The 24,300-nt window shown below is 38.7% G+C and overlaps 1 protein-coding gene across 2 annotated transcripts in view; it reads left to right on the top strand.

The window, feature by feature from the left end:
* The window catches only part of RELN (reelin), a 519,560-nt gene that overhangs the window by 208,319 nt on the left and 286,941 nt on the right, over nt 1–24,300 (top strand). For both annotated transcript variants that reach the window (XM_007467058.1, XM_007467059.1), the window contains exon 4: nt 9,345–9,415. In XM_007467058.1, the coding sequence (XP_007467120.1) occupies nt 9,345–9,415 (71 nt within the window). The remainder of the gene's footprint in view (nt 1–9,344; nt 9,416–24,300) is intronic.

Here is a 24,300-nt window from a genome sequence, read left to right as displayed (position 1 = left end):
GGAAAGAGTTTCTAAGCATGAAAACGCTGGGAAAAATTAGATGGCAATAGATTGAAAGATTTAATTACACAAAATTTTTAAACTTTTAAAAATAAAAAAAATCACAAAGACAGTAAAAGACTAACTATAAACTGCATAAAAAATATTGGCAACAAATATAGCATGGAATTAATAGCCTTAACATTTAAAGAGCTCTTGTAAATCAATTAGAAAAACATTAAAACCCAGAGAAGGGACTTCCCTGGCAGTCCAGTGGGTAAGAATCCACACTTCCATTGCAGGTGGTGCAGGTTCGATCCCTGGTCAGGGAACTAAGATTCCACGTACCATGTGGTGTGGCCAAAAAATTAAACAAAACAAAACAAAACAAAACCCATAGCAAAATTGGCAAGGACGTGAATATATAATTCCCAAAGCTAAAAAATGTAACCAACAAACATGCAAAGTATCCTCACTAATAATCAGTGGGATGGAAATTAAAAGTAGCATGACACCTTTGAAATGAAAACTGATAGACTGATAATGCTCATTGCCATCAGAGGTATTGTGTGATGGGTGCTCTCTAGGATGCTGATGGGGACATGTACCTTTCCTTAAATGCTATTTGGAATTATGGCTTTCATGTTTATGCCCTTAATTTAGTTTCCCAGTCTTGGAAATCCATCTTAAAATGCAAGATATGCTAAAAATGTCAAACTCAGAGAAACAGTAGAATGGTGGTTACGAGGGGTTTGGGGAGTAGGGGAAATGGGGAAATATTTGTCAAGGTATACAAACTTCCAGTTACAAAATTAACAAGTTCTGGGGGTCTGTGTATAGCCTGGCAATTATAGCTAACAATACTGTATCATATACTTGAATGTTGCCAAGAGAGTAGATCTTAAATGTCCTCACCGTAAAAAAGAAATGATAATTATGGACAGGATGGATGTGTTAGCTAATGCGCTAATGGTAATCATTTTGCGATATATAAATGTATCAAATTAATACCTTTCACATTCTTAAACTTATACAATGTTAAATGTCAATTATATCTCAGTAAACTGGGAGGTAAAAATAAAAGATATGATCAAAAGTTATTTATTTTATTATTTAAAATATTAAAAAACAGAAACAAAATTCCAACAATAGTATAATAAATAAATTATGATATAGCCATACAGTGGAATATTATTTAGCCTATCAATGTCTTGTTCTAAAAATATTTAATGATATAGGAACTATTTATAATAAATATTAAGTATAAAGGAATAGAAACCTACTTTTTAGGCAAATAATTTTCTAAAAATCTTTATATTCATAAACTAATTTTTAAAACTAGAAGAGTATATATAGTTTACTGAAATGTTAATAGTGATTATCTCTCCTAGGCATGAATATGAGTAATTTTATTTTCACATTAATACTTTCCTGTATTTTAAAATTTTCATAATACACAGAAATTATTTTTAGAACAGAAAAAAATGCTAAATACTGTTGCCTATGATAGAGGCTTGCCTTATAACTTGTTTCCTCCAAAGTAACCATTGTATGTAATTTGGCAGGATTTTACAAGAATATCAGTATTATATCAATACACCAATATTGTTCTAATTCATTACGATTAATTAACTAGGTTAGAAATCCTGTGCTTCATTAGAGCTTTCATCAGCTTTCTCACAGCCATAAAACATTTTAGAGTTTACAGCCCTTTTTTTTTTTTGGAGGATAAGGGGGTAACTTTTCCTATGGGCTATATGTTTCGTAATTCTTTTTCAGTTTTGTGCCAGTATTTTCCAAAATGACAGAACATCATCATCATAATTCCTCACATTTTTTACAGTCTTTTCATGGAGTTGATTTCTTCTGATTTTCACCACAGCCCTGAACAAGAAATAGTTCAAGTTTTTAAGTCCTCTCTCAAAAAATAAACATTCGTCTAGGGGCAACATAAACCATTGAGTTGTGGTGCCGACCCACATCTTCTGATTCCAGATCTACTGTTTGAACTTTAGAAATTATCCAGTCCAGTCAGTTTATTTCATAGGTTAAAAAAATGAGACACACAGAAGCTAAGTGATACAGCCTAATTCATGGAGATAATGAGCGCCAGACCTAGAACAATCTCCTCTTCTGTATCTGCAACTAGTACTTTTTCTATCTGTCCCCTCGGAGATGAGACCTAAATACTTAGCATGAATGTTTCAACAAATATACAGACTCCTTAATTCACTACCCAGTGGATAAAAAAATTCCAATTTTTTCTAAGGTTTTCTTAGAATTGGTTTACTATTTTACCAGTTTAGTCCTTGCATTGCCTAAGGATGCCTCTGAAGCAAGTTGACACAGGCTTACTTAGTTAAAAGGTGTTTAAAGCAGCAAAGCCACTCAAACTCTTTTCTTTGATGAGTTTTAGGGATTTTAAAAGGTGGTATGAAAAGCATTTTTGTTTTGAAGTTTTAGAAGGCATTTCTGGATTACAGGTGATTTGAGAATACTCTGGAAGATGTTACATCATGAAAACATGTTGCAGTAGTAAAACAGATACATTAGCCTATTTACTTTTATTGCTCTTGCCGTTAACTGATTTCTGGGATTAATCTTGCTTATAATAATGTTTATCTTGACGATCTATTATTATCACCTAACCATCTTTCTCAAAGTGTTTCTTATGCAATAATTTATGGTTACTTATTAAAGCATTTTAACATTGTGTAGTAATCATAATGCAAAGTAATCATTCATGTATTCCGTGAACATTTACTGCATGGCTACCATATGTCAAGCACTGAACACAATATAAAGAAAATAAATAGACAAAAATTCCTGTGCCTAGTGTACACGTAGCCTACTATAGAAGACACAATTCAAATTAACTCAAAAGATATTTGCTGAGCACCTATCATATGTCAACAGGGCCAGACTAAGAAATGTGAGCACCTAAAGCAGGCTGTTACCTTAGCACCTCATCAAATTCATAATCCTTAAGGGTTTGTGAATAATTATTTAGTGGAGGCAGACAGAACATGATCTTTTTATTAACAAAAGTTGTACGTCTTTTCTTGTTGTACTTGTGGTTTTCTGAACCAGAACAATTCTTGATTAAACTCAAGCTATTTAGAATTTAGACAATAAAAAGTCCTTCATTTTGGTGTACAGCACTCCTCCATTCAGTTTTTAAAAAGTGGCATGTGAGTTGGGAGCTTTGGAAGATGTTTGGCACCTGGGTATAATCCTTCTTGCTACATGAATAAGTCCTATCAGCCTTCCCTTACTTTAAAATTCTGTGATCAATCCTGAGAAGTTTGGCATCTCTGCTTCTTTTAATAGTTGTTGAGAGCAATCCTTTTGCACACTGACAAAACAAAACATAGTTTTGCCTGCTCAGAGGTTATCTTCCCTCCCTAAATCCACTTTGCTGTTGATTTACAAAGCAAACAAAGGATAAAACTCTGCCAGTGATAAATGTTTGCTTCTCTTTAGTGTTATATATCCTGCAGCTATCAGTGCTTTTTCACCAAAATGATTATTCTTTATTTCAATGCAGTATCACATAGCAGTGTTATTGAAAATACTTTAAGTGACAATCAGGGTTTCAATTACATTTGGTTGAGTGCATACAACACCATAGATGAACATAACTGCCAGATGAACATAGACCATCTATATTTTGCCAAATTCCCACATATGCAGGCAGTGGTGGTCACGTCACAACCCACATCTCTTCTGGGAAGCTGATGAATTTCTTCTTACATGTATAGTAAGATGCTCCCAGATATCAGAAACATAAAATTGTGTGGAAAAGTTATCAAAAGAAGGAAAGGAGTTAGGATTTTAGGCCTGGTCTCATGTCAGACTATCTCAATTCAAACTCCTAAGTTTATCAGTTGGGTTTTCATTCCTGAAATCTCTTTTCACACACTAAAAATATCAAAATTGTGTATAGAAATAAAATACAAATGCATACCTTTAAAATTACTATGTATAAAAGAAAAGCATGTAAAATCTATATTGTAAATATCCTTTAGGAGAATTTTTTGTCATGGGCTAAATCTAATGTTAGTTGTAGAGTAAATGGCTTTTTTCTTGTAAGCCCAGACTTTTCTTCCCTTTTTCTTTTTCCCTTTTCTTGTTTTTCCCTTCTTTTCCTTTTCCTTTCTCTTTCTTTTCTTTCCCCCCTGCTTCCTTCCTTCCTTTCTTTTTTTTCCCAAGGAACTTCAAACTACACTTAAAGTTGGAATTCACTCTTTGGAGAATTCCCATTATTGATTCAATATGCAGAATGCTTCTGAAAGTCTTTGAATGATAAATGTTGGATAAGGAAGCTCATTCATGGAATCTTTTTTAGTTATGCCTTGCTCACTTTTTTTTTGTGGTACGTGGGCCTCTCACTGTTGTGGCCTCTCCCGTTCCGGAGCACAGGCTCCGGACGCGCAGGCTTAGCGGCCATGGCTCACGGGCCCAGCTGCTCCGCAGCACGTGGGATCTTCCCGGACCGGGGCATGAACCCATGTCCCCTGCATCGGCAGGCGGACTCTCAACCACTGAGCCACCAGGGAAGCCTTGCCTTGCTCACTTTTTAATGGAAGTTAAACTCCTATTATATACAACAATATTTCTTTTCAATGGTTTCCTGTTAAATTTTCTGGAAAAATATTTCATTCTTATATATCAGTGCTAGTACTCCATCCCAGAAATCTGACTATAGACCAACTACTTCTCTCCTTGAACAGATAAAAGCATCCTTTGTTGCACTGAAAGTTCGTTATTTAATGTTTTAATTAAGCATGTTGTTAAAATGTCAAAGACAATGCCTTTGACCAAATTCTTGCCAGGTTCAGAGATATGTGGATTCATAGCATCTTATCATATACTCAGGTAATCAATTCCTTTTTAATCTGATTAATTTTCCATAGTATTAACCTTTTACTGTGGATTGTAGAGGCTTAGTCTTGGTGGATTTGGAAGGCATCAACGTTGATTTTGTGTTAGTTGAGGTTGTTAGGCAGTCATGAATACGAGTTTGCTACTTACCATGTTGTTTCAATTTATGATAAGAATGACTGTGAAAAGAGAGGGCTGGGCTGCAAGTCAGATCACCTTAAATTAGGAAGCTTCTATGTCAGAGGTGAGAAAATAAGCTGTGCTATCCTTCAAGAAGGTGTCTAATGCTACCTGAGAGATCTAAGAAGGTTTTGTAAGGGGAAGAGATTCCTGGATAAATTTTAGAGTATGAGTGAAAGATTTTTGGCAAGAGACTTCGACACACAGGGGACAGGACATAAAAAATTTGGCGGGCATGAAATAAATTGTGCATTCTAGAACCTGTGAAGACTACTCTGTGGCTCAGTTGCAGAGTGCAGTGGGAGGTGAGGCTGGATACACAGGCAGCGACCAGAACCTGAAGAACATTTTAGGCCATTCTAAGGAATCTGACAGACTCCTTTAAGTGTTGGAGAGCTGCAGAAGGATTTCTAGCAATCTTAGAAAGAAAACTGGCACAATATGAAAGCTGCATTGGCATGGGGGTGAATCTGGAGGGACATTCTAATCAAGAGAGTGTTGCAGCTTATCAGATGAAAAATTATCAAGTCCTGAATTAAAACATGGCTGTGGAGATAGAGAAAAAGGGTACATTGGAGAGTAAATAAATAAAATTGACAGAATTTGCTGATGAATGAGGAGGTTAAGTCTGTGACTCACTTTTTTGACTTGAATGACTAGGATAAAGTTTATATTTTTACATGAGTTAGGGGCTATAGCTACAGTAGTTATAGTATATACATGCAAAACCCATTTATACACATACACATATATTAAATTGCACATTAAAATAAAAATATAACTGTTTAAAAAACAAGCTATCATGAGGTGATGCAGGCTTGCTGTAGCACACCGTTACCTGTGACCTTTGCCACGTGATTTTGGAAAGCACTTCTCTCGATAGAGGCTGCAGCTAGCGTGTGTGTGTGTGTGTGTACATGCTCATATGTGCTCACTTAATCTTGAATCATGGAATCATAGAGGTTTAGAATTTATAGGAACTTTGAAGATCATCTGCTACTATTTTTTTAAACAAATCAGGAAATTAATCAGGAGAGGTTAAGTAACCTCCCAAAGTAATAGAACTAGCTGGTTTTATTTTGATTAACACGCTACATCTTGCGGTACGCGGGCCTCTCACTGTTGTGGCCTCTCCTACTGCGGAGCACAGGCTCCGGACACGCAGGCTCAGTGGCCATGGCTCACCGGCCCAGCCGCTCCACAGCATGTGGGATCTTCCCGAACCAGGGCACAAACCTGCGTCCCCTGCATCGGCAGACGGACTCCCAACCACTGGGCCACCAGGGAAGCCCAACACGCTACATCTTAATTTGAGTAGTTAGCTCTGCTGAGTCTCTTGAAAGGGATTAACCATTATGGTTGCCATTAACCATTAACTTACTAGCCCTATTTGAATTATTTTATTTATATGTTCTTTGTTTTACTGATGAAAATTATACCTTGATCAGAAAATATCATAAATTCATATATTTGGTGATTTTTAAGAACATGGAGACTTTGTGATTATTGGATAAGCACATAAAAACATTAAGGCTGAAATTTGTGTTTGGAGGGAGAGAAAGTATTTATACATTTAACAGAAGGAAAATGCTATGACTTAGGAATAAAAGATGTAATTATAAAAACAAAGAGCCCAGTAAAGCTTTGAAAAGCAAAAGCATTATGAAAACATCCACATTTTTTTTATCATTTTGCAATGGCCTTCACGTGGTTTGAGAGTTTAATATAAAAATAATTTCTCCCTGAAGTTATTCATTACTCCTTTTTACATGTTTTAAATAATTTGGTATTTTTTTCTTGTTTTAATAATGGTCAAGCTAAATCCTCAACCTAATTAGAAGGTACAGTAATTTGCTGATGAAAAGGGGTCAAGAATCTTTGTAAGTGAATTGATTCCTTTGAAGATCAAATTGACCAAACTTGGACCGCCTCTCTCTTTTCCCATTTTCCACATATTTATTGATATCTCCTGGAGGGTAGTCGGCACAGGCACGCTGATATTACACTAGATTAACGTCACGTTGCTGACAGATGAATGCCTTTACAATTATCAATAGACGAGACACAGTAACATATCAGACCTCACTGGTAACTCAGGGAGAAAAGTGGGAAAGTAACCCACCACTGGAGATGTAAAGCACATCATCCTAGGTTTAAAAATGCTATCAGAAGTATATGTGAGCTCAAAAGCTCTTGACTTGGGCTTCCCTGGTGGCGCAGTGGTTGAGAGTCCGCCTGCCGATGCAGGGGACGCGGGTTCGTGCTCCGGTTCGGGAAGATCCCACATGCCGCGCAGCGGCTGGGCCCGTGAGCACAGGCTCAGCAGCCTGTGCTCCGCTAACGGGAGAGGCCGCAACAGTGAGAGGCCCATGTACCGCAAAAAAAAAAAAGCTTTTGACTTGATTGAGATTTGAGTGATGAAACGTATTTAGGTAAATGAAGTTTCCATGTTCTCTCTGGAAATAAAGCTTGTAATTGATGAGTCTGTGGGTCATGTTTATGGCTTAGATTGGCCCTAAATTTAGTCCCTCTCATATTCACCTTGCTAAAAGCAATGGAAAACCTATAAACATATGTGAATATATAGGGAGAGTGGTAGCACCTGTTTATCTGTAATTTCAATAATGATTAATATGCAACAACAAGGGCTGATTACCCTTATAAACTTCACATATAGTGTGAGTTGACGGCTGCCCAGTGATTTTTCTCTTCAATTATATTTCCCTCCCACCATTCAAAACTCTCACTACTGTGTCATTGTGAGTGTGTGTGTGTGTGTGTGTGTGTGTGTGTGTGTGTTAAAGTATAATATTTTCAGTTTCACAGCTGAAATATGTTAGCTTGGAGCAATATCACCCATTAACACTTCATCATGGCTTAGTCTATCAGACTACTTCCAGAGACTCAAGTCCTGGGGGACTGACACTTGTAACAATTCAGTGGGGGATAGAAATCAGAAAGGTATGCGGCTTGGAGGAGGAGTGTGCATCCACCTGGAGACCAGAGTGGGGATGTGGGCAACCATGAGATCCTGTTGGGCTGGATAAAGGGCAAGATGTTGACTGAGGGGTACACATATGGAGGGGAAATGCAGAGGCCAAAAGTTGCCTTTTGTGACCCAGCCCAGTGCTTTGTACATAATCCATCTTCAGTAAGTGATGGCTGAATCAAATTATTTTTGTCCTAGGCTGGTTTTGGCTAGAACTAAACTTGAGATTTAATGTTAATATATTTTAGTTATTAAAAAGATTTTGTATGGCTTATTTTGTGAAATCAAATTTTTTAAAGAGGCATGATTTCCTGTTTTAAATTCATTTAAATAATACCTTTTGTGCCAGAAAAGAATCTTTTTTAAGGAAAAACACTTCAAATATAAAGCATAAATAATTCTTCCTTTAATAAGACAATTCCTATTATAACCATTGAATAACACACCTGCTGCAGGGATGTTATTTTTTTTCAGCAGTCCATGTGCACAGCTCTGATTAGAGGAAGTAAAAGATGCACATCTCCTTCAAGTGGTGAATTAGACCCAGTGGGGAAAAGGTGTATTTTATTATGACAGACCTTGTAATTATGAAAGCTCCAAATAGGCCTCTTTAAAAAAAAAAAACGTTAAAAATATAATTCTCCGTCTCAAATCTGTTACGGTGTTACGGTGACTGTTGATTTCAGAAAAATGTACATTAAGAGCATCTTCCTCCAGTGCTAATATCATTATTGTACCACAAAACATTTTATATCAAGGTCTCCTGAAGAATAAATTTTAATAAACATCCTTTCCATACTTTTTCTTCTACCCAAGATTTGCTCACATCTGCAGTTTTCAGAATAAGCCGACAAATGTTACAGTATCTTTACAAAGTAAAACCAATCAGAAGATAATTCTCAACCCAGGTGACTTGGTTTAAGCCTTGACTCTATTGTTCATTTTTATCTCTGTTCAGAGGCACTTTTTTAAAAAAAAATCATATCCACATAACATTTAAAAATGAGGTTTTAGGGCTTCCCTGGTGGCGCAGTGGTTAAGAGTCCCGCCTGCCGATGCAGGGGACACGGGTTTGTGCCCCGGTCCGGGAAGATCCCACATGCTGCGGAGCGGCTGTGCCCGTGAGCCATGGCCATGGCCGCTGAGCCTGCACGTCCGGAGGCTGTGCTCCGCAATGGGAGAAGCCACAAACAGTGAGAGGCCCGCGTACTGCAAAGAAAAAAAAAAGAGGTTTTAAAAAAGTTTTAAAAATACATTGTTATCACCAAACATATTACAAGATTTGTATTAACCTTTTTCTATTCATTTCCAGGGCTACAGCAACACACAAAGGCCAGATTATCTTCAAAGATGCTTTAGCCCAGCAGTTGTGTGAACAAGGAGGTAAGAATCATCTTTGACTTCTTTGTATTGGTTGTGTCAAAATTATTCATGGTAGGTCCTATGTACTGAGTAAGCATTTCATGACTATTACTTGATCATGGCACTTTAAAAATGGAATTATTGACCCCTTAATATCTCTAATAATTATTTAGTTACTACTTATTGATAAAGATGTGTAGAGTTCTGAAGATACTAAGTGTGAGTGAAATAAACCAGAGAAAATTTGTATTCTTTTCATAGTTTTTTTTTTCTAATGAGTTATATTTAGTTGTCCTGGAAATATAAATCTTACTAATTGTAGAATTTTACAAAAACACATCTGTGTAGTTTACCACTTAAATTTCTTGTTAACTTTGTCGAAAATATTTGTTTATAGCTTTTAATATTTGAATGTGTTATAGATGATTGTGTATGTAGTATCTATATGCTTGTTTCAGCTGTGTGCACTATTAATTTCAGATGCAACATCATTTTAGATATGTTAAGTGTACATTAAGTAGTCACATTAAGCTTTGTGACTGCCTCATACACATCCAGACTCTCACCCATGCCAAAGTCTCATAGATGATATGTGAATGTATGCACAGGCACACAATGAAAAAAATGTCATCCCATTTTCACCATTATCATAGGCATATTACCAATTTTTGTTTACAGAGTTCTATTTTGGAGGAAACTTGTTAACTTAAGAATTACATTATTGAATGTAAAGGAAATTTCTACTAATTATCTCTATGCTAAGGAAACTCTAATGGGTTTAAGACAGAAATTAGGAAAATTATGTGGGTTTTTGAAAGGCTTAAGAAAGTACCATTTATTATTTATAGTCATATATATCACCAATATGGTTTTATCTAAGTAATGAGACACTTGATGACCATACTGGCAAACTTCTGATTGTTTACCTAATAACTCTTGAATCAGAAAACCCCATTCTAATTCTAGTTTCACATATATTATCAGTGTTCTTAGTTTATTTGAACAGATTTGTATTCTGTGACTTTTGAGAATGCAAAAATGTGATAGCCTTTGTGTAGGCTCAAGAAATCTACCACAATGTAAATCGTTTTCCAGACTATAAAAATGTTCACGTTACTGAAAATATAGAACACCATATAGCAGTGAACGTTAATATCCTGAAAACTGTATAGTGTCAGGAAAAGACATGTCTAATTTTACTGACATTTATCATTGCCTAAAAGCTGATTTCTTTTAAGCCTTGAAGTTTTGAGTCTCTTCTGTTGTAAATGAATTGTTGGGATTGGGTTCATTTGAAATGAAAAGAAAAAAAACAAGAAAAATCAGTGGGAAAAAATTCTCAACCAGTGAGGGAAGAAAATGCCTTACATAATAGTAATGTTACACACGACCATGATTTACATGATGGTAGACTGGGATGTTATTAAAAATTCTATTCAGCCCAGGACGAGAGGAAAACATTGAGCTTTTTCAACAGCACCTAATCAATTGAAATCATATCAATCCATCCAAGATATGGTGGAAAGGATACTAACAAGAATGATTGTTTCCTGCTGTCAGGAATAATAAGGGAAATAATTGATGCTATAAAACATATATTTATTTTGGCCCTCTTCACTTTTAATTAAAACATCAATTATCTCCTCAAATAAAATAACATAAATTTAACATGTAATAATATCCTATGCATTGGATGAGGAATATCTAATATAAGTATTAAAAAGAGTAAAATGACAGTCTCTATATATCTACCACAGGACAATGCCTTTCAGTCACAACGTACTTGGTAGGTTTGTTGATTTTAATTAAATTAAGGAATTTAAACAAAACAAATTTTGCTTGTGGAGCTTGAGGATAGCTATTATTACAAGATGATTTCTGGCTAAGTATATTAACTTTTTTTTTTATTGAAGTATAGTTGATTTACTATGTTGTGTTAATTTCTGCTGTACAGAAAAGTGATTCAGTTATACATATATATACATTCTTTTTTATATTCTTTTCCATTATGGTTTATCCCAGGATATTGAATACAGTTCCCTGTGCTATACAATAGGACTTTGTTGTTTATCCATCCTATATATAATAGTTTGCATCTAAGCATATTAAAAAAGTAAAAGAATCAGAAAACATACTAATGATGTCTTAGATGGCATGTAAGCTTGATCCCCTTCCTTAAAAGACATTCAGTGAAGGATTTTATGCTGCAAACATGTATCCAGCACCTGCAAGCCCCTGTCCTAGTGCCCAGTGCTAAATGTGGATATAAAAGTAAAAACAGCCATTTCCTGTTCTTGAAGGCTGGGATCACAGAGGTAGCTAGATTCGCCTGGGGTGGTTAGGAAAGACATCCTGAGGATCAAGTCCTGAAGGGTCAGCCGCAGTTTAAGAAAAAATAGGAGAGAAGATTCCATCTCTCTCATCCTTCCCATTGCTACTGACCCACCTTAGATGAGGACCCATCCCCTCCTTGGGGAATTGCTTACTAGCCTCTTCCCTAGTTTCCCTGCTCCCACTTTCTCTGTGCTCTATACAGAGCTGCTAACATGGAAATAGGATTCTATCATTTCCCTGCTTCAAACCCTTCAATATCTCAATTGGAGGCAGTAGTTTATCTTCAGAGTAGAATCCCTAATGCTATACGAGGAAAATCCTTTACAATCTGGCCTCAGTTTTCCTCCCCTGCCTCATTTCTTGTCATCCTTTCTTTTCTCCTTAAAATTCCTGGCAAGCATGTCACTTGATCACCAGTGTTATTGGCACTCTATACCCTCCCTGTCTTCTTTGCCTGGTCGACCCTTTTTCATCTTCTCGTCTTCTTCGTCTAGCTCAGGCTTTCAGACCCTGCTTTGGTATTACCTCCTCCTGAAAAAAAAAGTCTCTGATCCCCCTTACAGTCCTCCTCGATCTGGTCTTGGCGACTCTCGTGCATGGTGACATAACTCTGAAGGTGCAGGAATAATGCAAATGGAAACACTGTCAGCACTACTATGTGCCAGACTGCACCCTCAGCACTCCACAAACATGGACTCGTTTAATCTTTACTGCAGCCTCCTGAACTATTATTATCTGCACTTGACACATGAGGAAACAAAGGCACAGTGAGAATAACTTAAGGTCACACAGCTAAAAACTGACCAAGCTGGGATTGGATCCCAGGCAGTTTGGCCAGTAGCCCATGGTATTAGCATTCATATTACATTGCCTTTCAAAGAAATCTCTTCCTTAAGCATGCATTCGTTCATTTGATAACTATTCATTGTGTGTTGTAATAACATTGTAAGAACATTAACGCACATGCCTTGTCTGCTGTTCACTATAAGCTCCTTGAGGGTAGGGACTGTGCTCTTTATTGCTGAATCTCTAAAGCCTTCCATGATGTCCAGTGCATAGTGTGCACCCAATAAATGTTATTGAATGAATGAATAGTTGGAGTACAGTGGTTGGATTTCAACGTGTTGGCCTGAGGAAGCTGCTTTCCATCCCACAGGGCTCTCCAGCAGCCTGCCGAGTAGAGAGGCAGTTTGGAGAGACATCAGGATATAGATGCTGAGGAGGCAATGTACTCATCCAGGGCATTCCCTGGAGAAGGGAGGAAGGGGCCCAGTGTGGAATGCTAGCCATTGCAGGGATAGAAGAGGGAACTCTGGGAGAAGGGGCAAGCTTCAGAAATGGGGGTACTAGGGAAGAATTTTCAACATGGGAGAGGCGTTCAAAAGGGACAGAGGCTTCCAAAAGAATGGTGAGGAGAACAAGAAAAATGCTATAGGATTTTTCAATTAACAGGTCATTGGCAATTTATAAGTGAGGATGGTTTTGGGAGAGGCCAGACTACATGAGCATCTAAGCATATTAAAACCTTACAGGCTGGAAAGCTCTTGCCCAGGGTTTGGAGTCAGACAGTCAAGGGAAGACAAATTGTTGTGAGTTGAGAAGTATTTAAAGTTGAGGCTTTGAAAAATTCTAAGATTAAAAGGAAGGAGAGAAAGGGCAACCCAAGTGGAAAGCAGGTTCAAGGGAAAGATGGGTTCATTTTCTCTCTCTCTCTCTCTCTCTCTCTCTCTCTCTCTCTCTCTCTCACACACACACACACACACACACACACAAAGTATTTATAGACTTTCACTGCCTTGTAGACAAAGACCATCAGGCATACACCTAGAGTTGAACAGATGGGGTTTAGTGCTCATTCCAGAATAGGAAAAGGCACATCATTGGGAACCATGGTGTGGGTCGGTAAGTGGAAATTATAAAAGGAATCATGATATTTGGGCCTATATTTTGTGATTTGGGCTCAGGTTTAAGGGGGTGGGGCTTTGCTCTGGATTGGATGCTATTAGCAAGTGTGGGTATTCTATGGTTGAGGATCTCAATAAATCTTATCCATTGGGAGGGCAGAGCAGAGCCAGGCTAAGGCTGTAATTGATAAAGAAGCAGCAGTTACTTCTATCAGCCAGGAGAGAGGGATGCATGGTATATTGTGAGTTGGACAATGTTCTGGTTGTGCTTGCATTCAGATGTGATTATAAAGTGGTCCTTTGTCTGTCTTGACCCATCATGATCACAGAGTGGCTTTGTCTGAAGCTGATGTTCTGTGAAATTGTTTCTGTTCACTGGAAGAGCACCAAGCCCCAGCTGTGAGTGCCAGGCCAGCTCCTGGATGTCAGGAGCTGCTTTTCCTTTCTTGAGGCCTGAGGGGAGAATGATGCTAAGAGGCAGTCATTTCCTTTTGGATTTAGCCTTTACGAGGACTTTTGAATCATAGAGAAGTAGGTCTGGATCCAGGCTTTGTGTGACCATACTCTCCAGAATCACTAGCACAAAGTATGAGCTCAGTAAATGATAAAGGGAAGGCATCTTGCTGGAGCAAAATTTTATTCAAGGTCAGCCAGGAGGAAAGAAAAAGACTAAGTAGATCAGTGTGGTGAGATTATGGATATTTAATTTTTTTCTTTGAACTTATCTGTATTTTCTAATATTTTTTTTACAGTGAGCTTATATTATTTGGGTTATAATATATGTTTCCCCAAAACACAACAAATATAAGGTTATACTTATGAAGAAGGAGGGACAACTCTGCTGAAGCAGGTGGAATAAATCACTTCTAAGAACTGAAGGAAAATTCTGACTTACAACTCCCATGTCTCCTCCTGTGTCAGGTCTTGCCTGGCTCCCTTAACATGATTGGTCTATGTTGTCATAATTATTTGTTTAAATACTCATGCCCACCCCATCACCCCAACTTGAAGCTTCTTGAGCCCAGCAACCATGACTTAATTTTTTGTTTTTCTTAACATCTAACAATGCTTGGCGTAAAACAGACACTCTCTAAATGTTTGCTGAATATCACCTTAAACATTATACATTTGAAAAATCTCTGTCTTTCCTGAAAAAGTCTTCTTTAACCCTGAACTTCTGCGGAACGCCATGAGGCAGTGTGGCTGTCACCAAAATAGTGTTCTCTACACTGACCTCAGGTTGAAAAATGATGAATCATTGAGTTAAGAAATCTGAAAACTGTTCACAGATTTCCATCTAAACACCAATGCATCCCCTGAATGCTCTTGGGACATAAATCAGGTTTGGGGATTTTATGTCTTCAGCTTGAATCCTGAGGTCCTAAGTAATTATAAACACATATCCAGCTGAATTCTGCTGACAACGTAGTCCAGACGAGGAAGCAGAGTTTTCTCATGTCCAGTCTGGTGTGGGGTAGGCGTGTGCCAGGTTGTATACTCCCAATTGTTTTGAAAGCGGAAGATGCTTAGGTTCATTCACCGGCAATATAGAATAAAGAAGTGAATTCATTTAACGTTCAGTACTCAACAAAGGATTTTTGAATGCCTGCCATGGGCCAGGCTTAGCTAGATCTTGGGATATGGTAGTGAACAGAGCAAAGATCCCTGCTTTACTACAGCCTACACTGTAGTGGAGAAGATAGACCATTAATATGAGATATAATAAATGAGTAAATGTGATACCATGTTAGAAGGTGGCAAGTGCTGTAGAGAAAAAAAAAGACCTCAGAATAGGGCAGGGTAAAATTACACACTTGGGTAGAGGGGGGAAAGGCAGTTTGCAATTTTAAATAGGGTGGCAGGTAAGTCAGGCAGGCCTCAGTGGGAAGTAACATAGCAAAGACCAAGAAGGTATCTGTGGGCTTGTCCAAAATGTCATTAGGTGATTTTAAAGACAGATGTGATAGTGGTTTGTTTTTATTTTTGTTTTTTTTAATATCTTTATTGGAGTATAATTGCTTTACAATGGTGTGTTAGTTTCTGCTTTATAACAAAGTGAATCAGTTATACATATACATATGTCCCCATATCTCTTCCCTCTTACATCTCCCTCCCTCCCCCCCTCCCTACCCCACCCCTCTAGGTGATCACAAAGCACTGAGCTGATCTCCCTGTGCTATGCAGCTGCTTCCCACTAGCTACCTACCTTACGTTTGGTAGTGTATATATGTCCATGCCACTCTCTCACTTTGTCCCAGCTTACCCTTCCCCCTCCCAGTATCCTCAAGTCCATTCTCTAGTAGGTCTGCATCTTTATTCCCATCTTGCCCCTAGGTTCTTCATGACCATTTTGTGTGTGTGTGTGTGTGGTAGTGTTTTGTGAACTACTGTTAGAGGTGATCAAAGCAAAGGATTGAGGCAATTTCAGAATTGACTGAAAACCTGAAAGGAACTAGAAGAAGTCAGTCTTTTGCAAGAATTATTATTGTCAAACAGTCTAGAAAGAGGTGCAGACCTAATCCATATTCCTCAGAATCATGTAAACAGAGTTTCTGCTGAAAATGTTAATGTATGTGGTATGTATAGACTGAGGATGAGGAATAATATTTGAGTGTATGCTCTTGATCCTAGCTCTGTAGCTTCCTTATGTGTAGATTAACAACAAAGCCAGGAAGGTTAACTTGACAAAACTGTACACCACTTACGAGTGGCAGGATTAGAATCCAAGTCTCTGGCAGGACTCACAGCCCAAGGTGGGTTCCATTTTACCAAATAGATTCTTAAATTTAAAAAATCCAACATTAAAAAGCCTTAGGAATTACAACTTCAATAAACAAGATCACCACTGCTGCCTTAATTCCCTGAACACCCAGGAGAGAACACACACTTTTGAGCCCTTGTAAGACAAAGGTGGCAAGTGTCAAGCAGATGTGAGTGTATCGAGTGTGGCCACTGCTGGTGCCGCAGTGTGCACAGATCATGGTGGAGGCACGGGCAGGAGTGGGCGTATACTCATTGGCCTGTGAGCTGCTTGGCATAACCTCTTCAAACACACACATCTAGTAGGTCTGCGTCTTTATTCCTGTCCTGCCCCTAGATTCTTCAGAACCATTTTTTTTTTTTAGATTCCATATATATGTGTTAGCATACGGTATTTGTTTTTCTCTTTCTGACTTCCTTCACTCTGTATGACAGTCTCTAGGTCCATCCACCTCACTACAAATAACTCAATTTTGTTCCTTTTTATGGCTGAGTAATATTCCATTATATATATGTGCCACATCTTCTTTATCCATTCATCTCTCAGTGGACACTTAGGTTGCTTCCATGTCCTGGCTATTGTAAATAGAGCTGCAGTGAACATTGTGGTACATGACTCTTTCTGAATTATGGTTTTCTCAGGGTATATGCCCAGTAGTGGGATTGCTGGGCCATATGGTAGTTCTATTTTTAGTTTTTTAAGGAACCTCCATACTGTTCTCCATAGTGGCTGTATCAATTTACATTCCCACCAACAGTGCAAGAGGGTTCCCTTTTCACCACACCCTCTCCAGCATTTACTGTTTGTAGATTTTTTTTTTTTTTTTTTTTTGCCGTACGTGGGCCTCTCACTGCTGTGCCTCTCCCATTGTGGGGCACAGGCTCCAGTTGCACAGGCCCAGCGGCCATGGCTCATGGGCCCAGCCGCTCCGCGGCACGTGGGATCCTCCTGGACCGGGGCACGAACCTGCGTCCCCTGCATCGGCAGGCGGACTCTCAACCACTGCGCCACCAGGGAAGCCCTGTTTGTAGGTTTTTTTGATAATGGCCATTCTGACTGGTGTGAGGTGATACCTCACTGTAGTTTTGATTTGCATTTCTCTAATGATCAATGATGTTGAGCATCTTTTCATGTGTTTGTTGGCAACCTGTATATCTTCTTTGGAGAAATGTCTGTTTAGGTCTTCTGGCCATTTGTGGATTGGGTTGTTTGTTTTTTTGATATTGAGCTGCATGAGCTGCTTGTAAAGTTTGGAGATTAATCCTTTTTCAGTTTCTTCATTTGCAAATATTTTCTCCCATTCTGAGGGTTGTCTTTTCATCTTGTTTACGGTTCCCTGTGCTGTGCAAAAGCTTTTAAGTTTCATTAGGTCCCATTTGTTTATTTTTGTTTTTATTTCCATTTTTCTAGGAGGTGGGTCAGAAAGGATCTTGCTGTGATTTATGTCCTAGAGTGTTCTGCCTTTGTTTTCCGCTAAGAGTTTTATAGTATCTGGCCTTACCTTTAGGTCTTTAATCCATTTGGAGTTTATTTTTGTGTATGGTGTTAGGGAGTGTTCTAATTTCATTCTTTTACATTCTTAGCTGTCCAGTAAGAATGCCTTTTAATGTGACGAGATGGATATGTTAATTAGCTTGATAGTGGTAATTATTTCACAATGTATATGTATACACATCAAAGCATCCAGTTGAATACCTTAAATATATACAATTTTTATTTTTCAGTTATATCTCAGTAAAGCTGGTGAAAAATAAAGAATACCTTTTATACCCAAATATTGTATAAATTGTAGGTCACATCTACCAGAAACTTCCCTTGGCTATCCTTGAATCCTTAGTAACTTGTATTACTAAATGTCTTTCCAGTATCCTGAAATGTAAATTTTTTATTAATTCAGACTAAAGAAGTCAAAATTGACCAAGCGTCAGAATTGGGTTTTACCATATCCACTTTAACTGATGAAGTGAAAAATAATGAATGATGTGTTTCACTTGAATGTTCCCATTGATAAAACGTTTGCTAGCTAAAGACATCTGTTTTGGGACTTCCCTGGTGACACAGTGGTTAAGAATCTGCCTGCCAATGCAGGGGACATGGGTTTGATCCCTGGTCTGAGAAGATTCCACATGCTGCGGAGCAGCTAAGCCCGTGTGCCACAACTACTGAACCTGCACCCTAGAGCCCGTGAGCCACAGCTGCTGAGCCCACGTGCCACGGCTACTGAAGCCTGCATGCCTAGAGTCCGTGCTCCACAACAAGAGAAGCCACCGCAATGAGAAGCCCGTGTACCGCAACGAAGAGTAGCCCCGGCTCATCACAACTGGAGAAAGCCCACGCACAGCAACGAAGACCCAATGCAGCCAAAAATTAAAAAAAAAAAAAAAAAAGACATCTGTTTCCCTGTGGCTATTTTGTCAGTGTAGCAGTTGCAACTGCTGTTCCTGACATCCTGTGTTTTGTAATATACAAAGAGAGCTGAATTAGGATGCTCTGGTAAAATCATCCAGGAATCCCCAGTCTTGCTTCAGGGTCTCACAAACTACCCAACAGGGGAAGAAACTGAATGAAGCCCTCCTGGAGCAGTGGCGGGCAAAAAGTGTCCCTAAGTGATCTTGACAACAGACAAGATTAAGCGGAATGATGAAGAGCTGACTCATAGGGCCATAGTAAAATTCCTTGCTAATGGCTCTAGGTGGGTCTGACTACTTTTTTAATTTCCTAAAGAATAGTATTTTGGACTGGTGCTGTTTATTCTAAGATGATTGAACACAGATTTAAACAGGCTTCTTTTCAGTTCTCAGAGCTATATACATCCCCCCTTGACAGCTTTATCTAGTCCAGAATCAAAACACCAAGATTTATGCCTGACAAGAATTTGACATTGACTTCTTTTGGATGCCCATAGAAGTACACTTTCTACTCAAGCTGGTGTGTAATCTGCTGGATTCCCCCCCATTTTGGAGGACAAAGCCTAGGTTTGCATCTGTATAATTACTTGGGGGAGAGCAAAGCTGTTGTAAACACACATAAATTACAACTTTACTTTGGCTCTTGTGAAATATTATTTCATGCAACCAATTAATCCAACTGTAGTTTTACATTGAAGGTTCAGTTGTTTAATGTAATAATTAATACAGATTTTCATAATCATGTTTGTAAGAGTTGGAATTCATTAATATTAATCAACACATATTATGCTGTGTCCCCTATGGGTATATGTGGAACATTATACCAGATGCGTGGGAATGTGTGGCAATGTAAGGCAGTTTCACATCCTGTTCATAAATTGTTTATATATTGGTCCAAACCTAAAAGAGAAAGTCCAAAATACATTTACAGGAAAAACATAAACTCAGTGGAATGGCATTCCCACCATCTCCTCTGAGGCCTTGGTCAACAGTTTCACCCTCTCTTTCCCATATCATCAGCTTCTTCCACTTCACCATCCCCTCCTCCTCAGGGTTTAAACATGCCAAAGCCACTGCAACTTTGAGCAGGAACGCTGTCTTTGACTGTGAGTACTCCTCTGGCCATCATTCTCCCTCACACTCCAGCTTCTTGAAAGAGTCGTGTGTGTTCTCAGGCTTCACTCCTAACCCCGCCATCTGACCTCTACTGCCAGTAATCTATGGAAACAGTCATCCTCCAGGTCATCAGTAACCCAGTAGGTGCCAACCAATCCAAAGGACTCTGGTCCTCACGCTACCTGACTTCCCTACTCCTTCTCAGTTTCCTTAAAGAGTTCCTGAGCTTCCTATGGATACAATCTAGGATTGGCAGTGATTCTTTTAGACTTTTTATATTGTCCCTGGTGATCTCACTCACACCTGTGATTTTCATTCTCCTGAACTCTGTCCATTTGCTTCATGCTTACTGAGTCAGTAATGCAAAGTGGTTGAGAGAATAGAGTTTGGAGCTATATGCCCCTGGGTTCCAATTTCTTTTATTTTTTAAATTAATTAATTTATTTTTGGCTGCATTGGGCCTTAGTTGCTGCACACGGGCTTTCTTTAGTTGAGGTGCGCGGGCTTCTCATTGCGGTGTCTTGTCTTTGTTGCAGAGCATGGACTCCAGGCACATGGGCTTCAGTAGTTGTGGCTCACAGGCTCTAGAGCACAGGCTCAGTAGTTGTGGCGCACAGGCCCAGTTGCTCCGCGGCATGTGGGATCTTCCCGGACCAGGGCTCGAGCCCATGTCCCCTGCCTTGGCAGGTGGATTCTTAACCACTGCGCCACCAGGGAAGTCTCCAATTTCTAATTTGATACTTTCTGGCTATGTAATCATTCAAAGTCTCAATTACCTAACTGTAAAATAGGGAAAATAATAGTACCTACTTTTCTGGTCATCCCATACCATTCCCAAGAGCCTGGCACAATATTCTATGCCCAGAAGAAACCTAGTGAACTTGTGAGAATTAAGTGCAATAATGATGTGCATAGCACTGTGGCTAGCACATAAATATTCTATAAATGTTAGCTATCATTATTATTACTGGACACTGACATTTGGATTCCTTAGATTCCTTGAACTCAATATATTCTAAAATGAACTTGACATTTCCCCCAAACTGGTCCCCTTCATTGCAGTTATAGTCAGTGACATATTCGATCCAGTCAGTAAACAGAGATCTAGGTAATATTTCTTTCCTCATTCCTTTCTTTCTTCCATGTCTACTCAGTGTCTCTAAGACCAATTTATTTTATCTTCTCAATATCTCCTAAACAAATGCTTTTATTTCTGCATCTACAGCCATATCTTTGGTTCAAGCCTTCCACACATCTATCGAAATGTTCTTCAACACAAACCTCATTTTTTTCCTCCCAGCCTCAAACCCTATAACTGCCTCCATTTGCCCAGTTTAGCCTGCTTTCAAGGCCCTCCATGATCTGACCCTGCCTCTCTCTCCAACCTCATTGCATGTAGGCTCTCTCCATATTCCCCACCCTCACCTAATACCAAACTCTCTACTTCAGCCGTAAAAAGCACTGACTTCATCAAACATGCTGTCCTGTCCCCTATCTCTGTAGCTTATATATATGCCAGTTTCTTTCCCTGGAATACACTCGACATTACCTCCTTCTCCATATTTCTGATGAAGTTGCACTCATCCTTAAAGATCCAGTTCAAATCTCTCCTCCTCCATCATATGTATTTTTAACATTAATCCACCTTATACTTACAAATTGAAGTTAGTTTATCATATTGCATTGTCACGTGTTAACTTCTACATGTATTTCCTCCTGCCCTTTGAAACCCTTGATCAAGCAGATATTGGATCACTTTTACATTCCCAGAATCAGTACCTACTGAGTGTCTGGCACTCAGTAGGTACTCAACTATTAGTTGAAGGAATGGATGAACCATATAGAGCAGGTATACCTATCACAAATTGTCTAATTACTATTGGGTTGGCCAAAAGCTTCGTTCTTTTTTTTCTGTAAGATGGCTCTGGTAGCACTTAGTTGTCTTTAACTTCATTTGAAACAATTCTGTTAGATTGTATGTGACAGCTGTCATATCAGCGTGCATTTTAAAAAAGACATCAAAATTGATGAATTTTTGTGTGCCATTTTAATACTGAAGATGGAAGAAAAAAACATTTTCAGCATATGATGCTTTATTATTTCAAGAAAGGTAAAAATGCAACTGAAACGCAAAAAAAGATTTGTGCAGTGTATGGAGAAGGTGCTGTGACTGACTGAATGTGTCAAAAGTGGTTTGCGAAGTTTCGTGCTGTAAATTTCTTTCTGGACAATGCTCCATGGTCGGGTAGACCAGCTGAAGTTGAGAGTGATCAAACTGAGACATTAATTGAGAACAATCAACCTTATACCACGTGGGAGATAGCCTACATACTCAAAATATCCAAATCAAGCATTGAAAATCATTTGCACCAGCTTGGTTATATTCATCACTTTGATGTTTGGGTTCCACATAAGTTAAGCGAAAAACACCTTCTTGACCATATTTCTGCCTGCGATTCTCTACTTACATGAACGAAAATGTTCCATTTTTAAAACAAATCGTGATGGGCGATGAAAAGTGGATACTGTACAATAATGTGGAATGGGAGAGATTGTGGGGCAAGTGAAATGAACTGCCACCAGCCACACCAAAGGCTGGTCGTCATCCAAAGAAGGTGATGTGGTGTGTATGGTGGGATTGGAAGGGAGTTCTCTATTATGAGCTCCTTCTGGAAAACCAGACGATTAATTCCAACAAGTACTGCTCCCAATTAGACCAAATGAAAGCAACACTCAACAAAAAGCATCCAGAATTAGTCAACAGAAAATACATCATCTTCCATCAGGATAACGCAAGACTGCATGTTTCTTTGATGACAAGGCAAAAACTGTTACAGCTTGGCTGGGAAGTTCTGATTTATACCCTGTAGTCACTAGACATTGCACCTTCTGATTTCCATTCGGTCTTTACAAAATAATCTTAATGGAAAAAAATTTCAATTCCCTGGAAGACTGTAAAAGGCACCTGGAACGGTTCTTTGCTCAAAAAGATAAAAAGTTTTGGGACGATGGAATTATGAAGTTGCCTGAAAAATGACAGAAGGTAGTGAAACAAAATGGTGAATACGTTGTTCAATAAAGTTCTTGGGGAAAATGAAAAATTTGTCTTTTATTTTTACTTAAAAACTGAAGGTACTTTTTGGCCAACCCAATATTGTTTCTTTAATTGCCAGCCAACCTTCACCTCCTATATCCGCATAACTGTTTTTACAATCATACTTAAACATTATGCGCTCCTTTTGCTTTGTTGGACTTTATTAGGAATAGCCCTATAAAATTCACAGTTGGATGATGTTCATTGCACTGCTCAGTGTCCCCTTTGTAAGAAACCGCAGCAGAAGCTTCTCTTAAGTCTCTGCATCTGAAATAGCCACGCTTCTCCTGAGCAATATGTGTGCTTTTCATGTTTTCAACTCTTCAGTTTCTGTAACTTTACAGCTTCAGAGCCAAACTTAAAATGTCAGAGCATGCATCTTGCATATTTATCTCCACTGGATATATTTTTCCAACCCTGATTTGTTATCCTGTTTTCCCACGTTATTGTCTTGCTCAATTGCCTTTCTTTGTTAGCTGCCTTACATCTATTTTAGAACAAGGCAAATTGTACAGTTTATCCTTAAGTATATAAAGGAAAGTGAAAAGGTAAAATGAAGACCATAACATATGTACAAGTAACTAAGAGGGGAGAGAACAGAGGAGAGCATTAGAACATTAGAATTTTCTAGCAGCAATGGTTTTAGCAATAATATCTTACTGATGTTATCAGTAACCAATCAACTAACATTTTTGGAGCAGCTGTGTGCCAAACATTGTGCTAGGCATGGGGGTGCAGAGATATACAAATTGAAGTCTCTACTCACAGGAACTCACAGTCTTATCAGCTCTAAATTACACTCTGGCCTTTAGGATTATGACTGAGATAGAGAGGATACCCTTCCCCAATAGGGACCCATTCCCCAGCCCACAAGAAATAACTCTTTTACTTAGAATATAGATGAAGCTTCTTTGGCATGTGCCTCAAACTGCAGGTGGCTTAAATGGCTAGAAGTGTGTTTATTTCTCAGTCATAAACCAGTCTGGGGGTAGATGGTCCAGGGCTGGTGGAGTGGCTCTACTGTGTACAACACATAGCTTCCGTATCCACGGGCCATGTCCTAGTAGCAGGAAGGGTAGAGGGCCAGGAATCATGCCCGTTCCTTTAAAGGGCATGACCCAGCTCACTTCTGCTCACCTCCCTATGGGCAGAACTTGATTCCTTTGTCTCAGGAGCTGCAGGGGATACTGAGAAATATACCTCTAACTAGGGGCCACAGTCCAGTGAGAAAAAAGAAGGAGAGAATAGATATTGGTAGACCTCTAACACATTCCTGCTAACATTAGCAA

This window comes from Lipotes vexillifer, unplaced genomic scaffold (genome assembly GCF_000442215.2).
Source record: "Lipotes vexillifer unplaced genomic scaffold, Lipotes_vexillifer_v1.1 scaffold450, whole genome shotgun sequence".
NCBI lineage: Eukaryota > Metazoa > Chordata > Mammalia > Artiodactyla > Lipotidae > Lipotes > Lipotes vexillifer.
The sequence above is the reverse complement of the archived record's forward strand: the minus strand, read 5'-3'. Positions and strand labels throughout refer to the sequence as shown.